Raw genomic sequence first — 12,086 nt, forward strand, 5'->3', positions numbered from 1 at the left:
CTCGGACCTTTCCTTTGGACTTTTACACCTTGCTTTATCCCATTTCCCTTTCTGTTTGTTTTTCTCCCAACTAGGCTGTTAAATACTGTTTACTCTGATCACTGCACCAGATCACTGTATTTGAGGGACAAATGCCCATTTTTGCAGTTGATAAAGGGGCCTATGACTTTAAAATCAAAGTATTTTTCTCTTGGCTATTTAAACTACATTCTACAGCCCCCGGCTTTAGGCCCTCTGAAATCATTCCTGTCAGGATCTTTTGGTTGGCAGAGGAGATTCTTCTATGCATCAATTATGCATCAATTACTTTTAGATTTTATACCTTATTCTTTCTTTACCTATGTGTCTACCTTGGATCCCCTTAGGTACTCTCTGAATTACTTTCTGAAAAGTTAGAAAGTAGGGGAACAGTTCTCTTTCAGCTGAATTGAATCGGGCTGAGATTGAGGATTGACTGGCTGGATATCTAGCCCAGAGAAGGTCTGGTGAAAAAACCAGCTTTAGCTATTTACTTCCATTCGTCTCATAATCACATTAAGAGCTGGATAGGACCTTCTGAATCATTCAATTCAATCCCTTCATGTTGATTGTGGAGGTAACTGAAAGGGTTGTGAATGTGTCTAGTACAAAGAACCCCCAGGCCATTGCTTCTTTGTTTATGGGAGTGGGGACTGTTATCTTTCACTATGATTTTGCTTCCGAGACCCTCTTGTCTGGTGAACTTGTCTCAACTCATTTCCCCTCGCTTCTCTATCTCCCAACACGCTGGCAGAATCTTCCTTATCTGAAGTTTTTCTTTTCCATTTTCTTCTCTGTGACCATGCAGTAGGTGGGCAGCCTTAGTCTCTGACAGCTCTGGAGGCTGAATTTCTTTCCCTGAAGAGCAAGTCCCACGTGTAGCCTGAGGAGCAATTGTGAAAGCTTTCCTGTGGCACTAATCTCTGTCCCAGAGGAGCTGTGAGTGTCTCTTTGGTTAGAAGAAAAAGTATAAGATATAAGAGTATCTGGCAGCTTATCCCCTGCCTAGCCTTCCTTGTCAGTTTAGCATTTCTTATCCTCAAGTCAACCCTATTACTTGTTAATAAATGTTTTTCAATATAATTGGATCCCTATGTAATCTTATGTACTTATTTGTGCATTTAAAAACATTCTGGGAAGGGCTAAGTAGGTTTTTCTTAGTTGCTAAAGAGATGTGATACAAAAATTAACTTTTTAGGGTATAGGAGATGTTTTGAGATTGGCAAATTCATTTTACAGACTTTATTTCATTTGATCTTTACGAGCCTGAAAGACAGGTGCTATTATCTCCTTTCTACAGATTGGGAAATTCAGGTTCAGAAAGGTTGTGATTTCCTTAAGATCACAGAGCTATTAGTTAAGTATTGTGGAAGTATTCCTGAGATAAAATTAATTTCAGAGGTACTTCCACAGTATGAGATAGGATTTGAATTCAGTTCTTATGGATTGTTGTCCAGTATTATCCATTGTATGCTTTTCTTTAGAAGTCAGTTTCCAAAAAGCCTGAACTGAATGCAGGACTAGAATTAGAACTTTATGAGGAACTTCTTCTTGAATAGCAGTCAACTTTTCATGTAAGGATTAGCTGACCATGATTTTATACTAGGAAAAAGGGTCCTTAACTTGGGGTTCATGGGTACTTTGGGGTCTCTGTGTCTGGACCACAGTGACCAGTAGAAAAAATCAGATAAATCAAGTGTGTGTGGATTTATACTGAGTCCCAGAAGTTGAGAGCCTTGAATAACAAGGAGATGAGGAAATTTTTTTCTATTTTTATTCTTACTAACCTCTGATTAAAAAGCATTTTTTTCAATTTCACTTCATCTTGGCTAGCAAGCCAAGCATCAGACTGGTGGTGGCCTAGGTCATGGTGGGGGGGGGGGGGTGAATCTGGGTCCAAAACCCTCATGGGTTCAGGTGGTTGTGAAAGATGCACAACCCTGCTTTCCATACCCTCCACACACCCAGCTGTGGGTCCTGAATTTTAGCTTAGCATTTGTTTAGTGCCTAGGGCTGAGATGGGGGTGGGGAGTAGAGTGAAAATGGAGTCCTTCTGGCTATTGTATTGTATTGTATGAGGCTATTGTTGTGTTTCTTGTGTCCTAGTGGCTTTTAGAGGGTTGTACAGGCGTGTGCTTGGGGCCATTAACAATTCCTGGCAGTCACAAGTAGAAAATGTTGATTATGCTTATTTCAAAATCTCCCCTAGCCTAGGCTGTATAGCCTGGGGGAAGGGCAGATTCATAATAACTTTTTTGTTGGGGAGGGCCGGTTGCACTGGAAGGGAGGGTGACCTTTGTTTATCTACAAGCCTGTATTATAAAGCAGAGCTCAGGTCCCAATCTTTCTCCCTGTACCCCAGCCTCTTTAACACCTGAGTGTGTTTGAGTTAAATTACCCTGCTATAATTCCTTGTCTCAGACTCTCTAGCCCCTGGGACTCAGTATAAATCCACATATACTTGTGATTTATCTATATATCAGATTTTTCTCATTGATTACTGTGGTCCAGACACAATTGTGTGTGAATCAGTCTCTGAATTATCATGAGATTGTGAGCCCTTTGAGGGTGAGGATTTGTCTTTTGTATCACCTGGTGATCACCACACATCCTTAACTTAATAAAAGCTGCAATTTCCCTTTAAAAAGAGCCTAGATGACAAAACTAGAATTCAAGTGAAATGTGCTTTATATGGGAACATTAAGTACAATAGCAATCCCCTCCTCCCCCCTTTTTTTTCTAAGAAATTAGCTTTGGAAACTTTGGGCTAGTTTTGGAAACTACCGGTGTAGAAATGTCCTTAACCTATTTGGCCAACAATCTTTTGGATTTAGGGTTGGATTTTTTTGTTCTTCGGAGGTTTTGTATCATGGAGGAAAAAAAAAAGGATAAAGGCAAAAATGACAATGTTCAAATGGCCGAGGTTAGTATGACATCTGGTTGGGTAGCTAGCTAACAGAGTTCCTTCTAGTGTTTGAGTTTCACATTTCCAGTTCCTCCACAGCTTTCTTCAACCTCTTCCGAGATGGAGTATGTTGGTCTGATGATGGCAGACTTGGATTTCATCTTTATAAGACCTGCTAACCAAAGTCATTAGGCATAGTGGCAGAGATTGATTTCCTTAAAGTGAAATGGTTCAAAAGGCAAAGCCGATTCTTCTTGGACTTCAGATCCTGTGGGTGATCCATGTGGATGGTCTTCCAAGATGTGCTATTGAATTGTAGACCAGTGAGTGGGCTTTGTTAAATCATTTTCGGCTGTATTTGACTCTTTGCTACCCTATTTGGAGTTTTCTTGGCAAAGATAGTGGAATGGTTTGCCATTTCCTGTTCCAACTCATTTTACACATAAAGAAATTGAGGTAAATGGGATTAAGTGACTTGCCTAAAGTCCCAAATTATTTTTAATTTTAATAGCATTTTATTTACAAGTTATACGTCAAATTATTTTTCAATTGTGTCTGATTCTTCATGATCCCATTTGTGTTTGTTTGTTTGTTTAGCAGAGATGCTGGAATGGCTTGCCATTTCCTTTTGCAGCTCATTTTACAGATGGAGATACTGAGGCAAACAGGGTTAATCAACTTTGCTATGCATCACACAACTGAGTTAAGTGTCTGAAACCTAATTTGAATTCAGGCAGATGAGTCTTCCTCATTCCAAGCCCAGTACTCTCTACTAAGAAAAGTCAGTGAAAAAGACTTGTGACACCTGCTATAGCCAGTTATTCTCAATGGGTGTAGTTGACCAAGAGCCAGAAGAGAAAAAAATTAGGATTTTTTAGTTCTGGGATGGAAGAGATTTCCTCTCACTTCTTTATATGCCGAAATTATTATGCATCATCATTAGATTGGGAATTACTTCACAGGTGAGGACTGTTTTGCTTTTCCTTGTATCCCTCTTTTTACCAGAATTGCAACTTATCACTGGCAGGGGATATAGTAGCTGACCAAGAAGCAGCTCTCTTAAGCTTTTCTTGCTTTTTTATTTCTGAACCCAAAGCTTTTTTCCTCCTGAAAGTTTCCAACCTTAAAGAGGTTTGCAAATACATATTTTACGTATATTGTCTCATTTGAGCCTCACAACAATCCTGGGGGATAAGGAGTGTTGTTATAAGTACTCTTCTTGAGGAAACTGAGGCTGCCTCTGCTCTCTTATTTTTCAGGTAGGATTTATTCCTCTACACTGCTATGAACCTTCTCAACAGAGGCTGTATTTTCTAGGTTTCTCTTGACAAATATTAGGGTAACTACAAGTAATTACACTTTAGAGATAGAGGCTGAAGTGCAAAGACACTCCTAATTTTAGAGTAAAGAGGTGGCCTTATCAGTAGAAAAATACACCACCACCCCGCACTTTATATTAGAGAAGATAAATGAAAACTTAGTCATGCTACTTAAATCTGGAAGGGACCTTATATGTCAACTTTCAACACCTTCATTTTGAAATTTACTTCCACATCTAGTATTTTCTGACTCTTTAATGATTTGTCCAAGGTCAACACAGCTTGTTAGTAGCAATCTGGGACTAAAACCTAGGTCATCTGGCTTTCCAGCCCAGGGCTCTTAACTACATCACAGCTTGAAAAGATGCCAACTCCTGACCTAATTAAGTCTTGGTCATCCAATACAATTTCCTACAACCAATGAAAAGCCAAAGCAGAGGGATGAGTCTCACTCTTCTGTGATGTGGCAGAGAGAGAAGAGTTCCATAAAGGGCCACCACCCAAATTCTACAGCCAGATCATCCAGTTGGGTCAGGAACACCTTGGGGTCCACCCTGTTTGTCCTGAGCACTGGGGAGATTGAGAAAGATACCAGAGGCATTTGGGTCTCCTCTGTTGGTTTCCCAGACCCTGGTCTGGGATGTCCATATGGCTAGAGGGTCAGGATGTAATTCCTTCCAAGATGCTAAAGTTTCCCTAATACTTCCTTAGTTCTCTTTTGGAGTGACAAAGGAAGGTTAGAAGCCCATATGATGTATGTCACTAAGGATGAATAGATTGGAGTTCTGAAATGAATATCATCATTGAATCACATTGTATGTCCTGATAAAATGACATCATGTATGTCCTGATAGGATGTGTTTGTTATATCCTGACTCTAATATTCTTCAAGAAGTTCAGGTAGGAGGGTCAAGATAAGGGTTCTATATTAGATGTATGGGGCGGGGTGGGTATGCAGTCTTGGTCTAATAATATACATATTTAATTTGGTTGGGGAATCACTTGCTTGTAGGGTAATCTGGCTCTTGGCTTTTGTATATAACTGGGTATTCTGACCACTGCTGCTCCTACTTCAGAACTATTGAAGAACTGCATAGAAAATAGTTAATTACCATATTTCTTATTAATGCTTATCCCAGAACTTCCTAAGATTTTCCCCCTTTTTTCTTTCCCTACTTCTGAGTGTGTGTGTGTGTGTGTGTGTGTGTGTGTGTGTGTGTGTGTGTATGAGCTTGGGTGTTGTGACAGGGGCCTTGATTTTCCTCTACCTATGTTTCTGTTTCTCCCTCTATGAATATAATGTGTTTCTTCCTCCCTATGCCTTTATCATTGTCTTTCCTCTTATTTCTTCCTCTTCCCCCATACAAACTACAATCTAGAACTCGGTACAAAAGTGGATAAATCATACTTTTTGTTTGTCATATGGTTCTTGATTAGCTTCCCTTCGAACCCTTTCCAGTATGTATTAATAGGGGAAAAAAAAGATTTCTCTTCTTAAGTATAGAATTCATTGAAATTTTCTAGAAACGGGAAGCTGGTGTGAAGGAAAATTCCATTTTGTTGCATCCAACTTAAAACTTTGAGTGGCACTTCTTTCCCAATTTAAGAGAACATGCACCTTTTGTAGTTAGAACAAAGTTTATATTAGATTCATGTGCTTGAAGATGGGGAGGAGGGAGCACCTGGAGCAAGGATGAGAGTTAACACATGTTTAAGTAAACCCCCTAGCTACTGCTTATGGTGTGTTCTGGAATTTTTTGGTCTGCCAGTTTGTTTTCATTTAGGTTTTTATGGGTTCCTTTTGTTTTTACATTTTCTGTTTTCGTCTACCTTTACACCAAACCTTTCTTGGAAGAAAGACATGAAGAGAAAACGGTACAACCAAATTACCCACTGAACCTGATAAGCATTTAGAATAGTTCCCACCCCTTAATGAATGGAGAAAGGTACATTTTCTCGTCTGGAGCCAAACTTGGTCATTGTAATTACACAGCATCCAGTTAAATTTGTATTATTTCATTTGTATTATTATGGCCATTGTAGATATTTTTGCTTATTTCATTTTGTTTCGATTATGTGTGTCTTGCCATGTTTCTCAGAAATGCTTACATTAGACTGTCTGTCTTGTTTGTACAAGCGCTTGGAGAGACCTGTGTTCTACTTCTGATAGTAGCTACATGATTATGAATAAGTCATTTCCTGAGCTTCCTTCTACAATGGTCATAAGTGCTGTAGTACCTTCCTTACAGGGTTACTGTTAAGCTTCAATGAGATAATACCATATGGGTAGAGCACTTTGTACACCAGAAATAACAACAACAAATTGCAACATGTAGTTCACCCTGTGAATTCCCTACCCTCCAACCTCATTTTGTCGATAGTGTACCAGCCCTGGAAGAGAAGAGGTTTTTAAGCTTTAAAAGTTCATTGTTCACACAGAGGAGAAAGCCAGAAATTTGCTGCATACTTAAGCTTTCCCCCCCTTCTGTAAACAATTGTGTTAATAGTTTTTAAGATGAAATCCATCCATCTCTGGAATTAAGGACAGCAAGAAAATCATAGCATCAGGAGAATTTGGGGCTGAAAGGAATCTTAAATACTATATTATGTAGTTCCCTTATTTTACATATGGGGAAACTGAATCCCGCAGATAAGAAATAGCAGGTTCATGATTTGAAGCCAAATTCTTCTCTACCCTCCCTTCCCCCCCCCAAATAATCTTCATGATTTTTCTCCAGGTTTATATCAAGTTGGCTACAAGAGCATCCTTTTTTGAAAGAAGCATGTGTTTCTTTGTCTAATTCTTACATTTACACATGGGTGGGATCCCAGTCAGATGGAAGGGTCTAGAGTTTTAAGACTGAGTTTCAGACTGAGGCAGATTGGTGATGTAGCTGCCTTTAGCCGTCTTGATCTTCTACTTATTTTCTGGGTTTATGGGAGTCTTGATGGGAACTTCTTAGAACTAGTGATAGAGCTTGCTTTGTCAATAAACACCAAAAGAAGAAAAGTCTGCACAATGAATTTACCATCATGTTTTCTACAGAGGTAACATTCAAGATAAAGTGAACAAAGCCTGTATTCTCTTGCACTTTCTCTGAATTTGCTGCTATTCTGTTTTTAGATGAGAAATTCTTTCTAAGGCTGACCTACCAGGTGTCTGTTAGACCATATATATCTTGATTAGTGTTCCACCTGTGCCTAAGGATCAGAAAGAAATGAAGCTCATATACCCCATAGATGAAAGAAATGCTCAGGAAAATGTGCTATGTATTTTTTTTCTACTCTTTGGGATGGTCTGTTTTTCACTTCAGGTTAAGGGTAGGTCTAATTATATAGTGGGATGGATTAGATAGTCTCAGGAGACTTCAGAAATATATTGTCACTTATCCCAAATCATGAATATCCTTTGGGGATGGAGTATGGGGGGATGAGACCCAAAGAATAGCTTGGGGTCACATAGCAAGTTGGTAAAGCTAATTTGCCACTTAAAAATAACATTCCTATTGTGTTTTAAAAGTTTGCATAATGCTGTGAGATGGATAGTACCTGCCATGTTAGGAAAAAAAAAAAAAGGAAAAAAAGAATGGGGGTTGAAAAACAAAGGTACCTGGGAGCATTAACTATGACAATTTACTTTCTCCTATTGGAGCTCCTCAGACAAAGTGGAATGAAGAATGAGAAATGTCAGGCATTGTGCTAAGTGCTGGGGATACAAAAAGGCAAAAAGTCCCTGCTGTTGAGGAGTTTATAATCTAATTATGGAACTAATATCTAATAATTATCTAAACTCTAAAGAGTACCTTATACTACTGTATACAAGTCATCTCTTAATAGCTGAGTGCCTAATCTCAACAAAATTGGATTATTTGCTTTTAATTAAACACATTGCACTTTCATCTTTGTGTTTGCATAGACTGTCCCTCATGCCTGAAATGGACTCTCACCACTTCAGTCTTTTTTCTCCTTCAGTCTAGTTTTCTCCAAAATTTAGCTCAACAATTTGGAACTTTGCCCAAAGGGCTGATCAACTGCATATCCTTTGATCCAGCAGTGTCTCTACTGGGCCGGTATCCCAAAGAGATCATTAAAAAGGAAAAAGGACCCACATGTGCAAAAATGTTTGTAGCAGCCCTTTTTGTGATAGCAAGGAACTGGAAACTAAATGGATGCCCGTCAGTTGGGGAACATCTGAATAACGATCAGCAGGATGATTTCAGAAAGGCCTGGAGAGACTTAAACATGAACTGATGCTGAGTGGAGTAGAACCAAGAGAACATTGTACATAGTAACAACAAGATTATGCAATGATCAACTCTGATGGATGAGGCTCTTTTCAACAATGAGGTAATTCAGGCCAATTATAATAGACTTGTGATGGAGAGAGCTATCTGCATCCAGAAAGGAGTGTGGGGACTGAATGTGGATCACAACATAGTATTTTCACATTTTTTTGTTGTTTGCTTTTTCTCGTTTTTTCTCCCTTTGGATCTGATTTTTCTTGTGCATGATGTAGGAATATGTATAGAAGGAATTGTTTGTGTTTAATATATTGGATTACTTGCTGTCTAGAGAGGGTGGAAAGGAAGGTGAAAAATTCAGAATATAAGGTTTTGCAAGGGTGAATGTGAAATATCTTTGCATGTATTTTGAAAATAAAAAGCTATTAAAAAAAAAGTTTGGCTCAAATGTCACCTTAGAGATATAGTGTGGGAATAGTGGATAAACCAGCTATATGGGTGGTTAACTTCTTATTTCTACAATGAATGAGAGATTTGGATTAAATAGTCTCTAGGGTTCTTTCTAAATCCTATACTATTCTCATGAGGCTTCATGTGACTTCCTCAGCTATTCTTGCCTCTTAGCATATCTTTATGTACCATTACCTTTTCTTCCCCTACTGAATGTAAATTCCTTAAGGTTAGAGACTGTTTTTGCTATGTTTCCATTGTCTAGTAATATAGTAGGTATTTAATAAATGCTTGTTGATTGAGATCATGTGTACAAGAGAAATCTGAGAGACCTTCAGTGCTCCAACCAGTTCCCACTCAGCCTTAAAAGAGAAGTAAGTCTTCTGGGAAGCTCAGGAAGATCTCCTGAACTACTTAGGAAGCAGTAGAATGTGTGTGGTCTAAAAGATGAAGATGTAGCCATGGTGTTTGATGGGCATTATGTCTCTGAGACAAATTTCCATAAATAATGGTAGATCAGAGACAGATAAAGCTCTGAGTCTTAATATTAAATCTACCAATACAGGGGATTCAGCCTTAGTTGCCCCTAAGAGGCAGAGTTTGCTAACGGGAGACAGTGTTAGCCATTTAACCTAAATGCTAAATCAAGCCAAAAATGTGCCATTGTAAAATATCAAACCGTCAATTAAGGATTTATTAAGCACCTATTACTACAAGGCAAAGGGGATAAATATTCAAAGAATGAAATGGCTATATAGAACTTCTCTTATCTTTATCTTATCTTTATGTAAAGAGATTAAAAAGAGTGGCCCAGGAGTGCTATTCAGTGTTAAGGTCCTTAACAATCCATCTTTAGAAAACCAATTTTCTTTGTACCTGTTTTCGATTAGGGGTTAAAACTATCAATGGAAAAATCTCAGATCTTTTCACCTGATAAGACAACCAATCTGTAATCTGTAACCACCACAGTGCTCCAGCTTCCAGTAATCAGATGCCAAGTCAAGGTGCTTCAGGAGAAATTGCCTCTTCTCCATGCAGATGTTGTGACAGCTGCAAGCCCCACATGTGCCCCTCCCCCCAACAAATCTATGAATGAACGAATAGCCATGTGGTGAATACATTTACTTTTCTAACAGATGTTTCAAAGGCCTAAACTCCATCTATAAGCAAAACTTCCTTTGCTGGAGGACTGGTCCTAGATCCTGCCTCTAGCCCATGACACATACCAAGCTGGTAAATTCGTGACCTAAATTCAAGGTCTTTCTAACTGAAATCTGTTAGATTTAGTTGAGGACTTGAATTTTACAGTCCAGAATCTTTGTCATATTTATGATATTGATTCCTTTTTATCAGAGGTAAAAGTGATCCATTTGATTAATGAATGCTTCCTTAATTGTGATTTCTTGATGATTGACAATTAAATGGGTTAGTTTTCAGAAAAGCCCTACCTGCCCTTCTGTGTGTGTGTGTGTGTGTGTATACTTTAAATCAAAAAAAGGTTATTCATAATTATTTTTGAACTCTTAAAGCATTCAGTTTGGTAAGTCAAAGAACACTTTGAATTTTGTAAACCTTAGATTAGTTCTGTTGAACTTCTAAACTTGTTTTTAGAGCCTACAGCATATTCTTTGGACAGTCTTCAGTGGTGACATATTGTTCTTCAAGGGCATATTTGATTTTGGAAGGCCTCAAGTTCAGAGTTAAACTTGGCACACAATGTGGGTGATCAAGCTTATGCTATTTTTTTGGGGGGGGTATATGCCTACAATGCCAGGAGGCTGATTTTCTTAGTTTGGGCTCTGATGGTTCCCCTAAAGGCATCCCAACCACGTTTGAACAATGTTAGCATTGATGGAATAAGTGCTTGACCTTCCTCAAGTGACTTGGGGAAAAGCAGATTTTATTTAGAATCTTTGAATTTGGGACTACCTTGAAAAGTAAGTTTTAACTTTAAAAAATCATTTCCTTTGCACATAATTAAAGGATACTTGGAAAATTGCTGTTTCTTGTCTGGAGAAATAACAAAAGCTTGCCTTCATATATCACTTTTAAGGTTTGCAAAGTGCTTTGCAGAAGTTAGCTTTTTTATCACAGCAAGTTAGGTGCTAGAAATGCTAGATTTTGTTTCAAAGGTAGAAAAGAAGGAATTGTTACAATTGCTTAACTTCCAAGAGAATTCTTAAAAGAGAAAGGTTGGAACTCATGTTTTAGAGACAACATCTCATTGTGATGGGCTAGAGGGAGGGAGGGAGAGAGGGAAGGAAGGAGGGAGCTCAGTTTTTGATTTCAAAATCAAACTCTCCTCTCCAACCCTTCCCTACCAATGAAGCATTTAAGGAAGTCTCAAAGGGGAATTGTCACTAAGGTCATCATGTTTCCTGGGAATCCCTGCTGTCCCATAACTTTTTTCTCCCTGTCTCCCTGAAGTTAAAATTAGCCTATTCTTGGCCTGAGGCTGGAATGGAAGCTAGAGGGAAGAAGTGTCTATTTTTTAAATTTTTATCCATCTTCCCCACCAAGAAAAATTCAAAAAATTGAATATTCAAGGAATGAGTCTGGTTGTCTTGTGGTTGAGCGTCATTAGATTTTTTTTTTTTTTTTTTTTTTTTTTCACCACCAGACCAAATCCTCCCAATCCTGCCACCTCTATCAGTGGTAAAGGTTTGCTTGGGAACATTTGCACAGTTCCAACCTAGTGTCTCGAATGAAGAATAATGGGCCTGGTGTTACGGTGCATGGTAGTGAGGTGAGGAAGGTTTTGCCTTAGCCCCTAATACTCTGGGCTTGTTAGGCGATTCACGGTGCTTCTAGGTTGAGACTATTGGGGTTTTTCTGTTGTGGTTATGGCTCATTTAGGAAAAGGCATCTGTCTGGGTGAAGGAGTTTTGGCCACATATGCTGGCAAGGTCTGAAGTGTGCCGCTGATGGACTTTACCCTTGATCGGGTGTTGCCAAGCTCCTTGTTTTTAATAATATTTCACATCTTTACTTCTTTCTCCCTTGCTGATAGGAAGAAGCCAGCTGCTAATGGTAGCAAATCTTTCTTTAATTTTCACAGTGATAGATTATTACTTCATTTAAAATGGCGTTTAATTTGTACATGTGCCCTGAGGCTTTTAAATATTGAGCTTATTTGATTAGTTGGAAATCAAT

At 38.6% G+C, this 12,086-nt stretch overlaps 1 protein-coding gene across 3 annotated transcripts in view; it reads left to right on the forward strand.

The window, feature by feature from the left end:
* The window catches only part of YPEL2 (yippee like 2), a 69,469-nt gene that overhangs the window by 1,043 nt on the left and 56,340 nt on the right, over positions 1–12,086 (forward strand). The window contains exon 1 of one of the 3 annotated variants that reach the window (XM_031966504.1): positions 3,553–5,142. The exons of the other annotated variants lie outside the window; for them this stretch is intronic. Within the exon in view, the coding sequence (XP_031822364.1) occupies positions 5,081–5,142 (62 nt within the window). The 5' untranslated portion in view covers positions 3,553–5,080. Of the gene's footprint in view, positions 1–3,552; positions 5,143–12,086 lie in introns of those variants that run through there. 3 annotated transcript variants of the gene reach the window in all.

The sequence above is a fragment of the Sarcophilus harrisii genome, chromosome 4 (genome assembly GCF_902635505.1).
Source record: "Sarcophilus harrisii chromosome 4, mSarHar1.11, whole genome shotgun sequence".
In the NCBI taxonomy this organism is placed as follows: domain Eukaryota; kingdom Metazoa; phylum Chordata; class Mammalia; order Dasyuromorphia; family Dasyuridae; genus Sarcophilus; species Sarcophilus harrisii.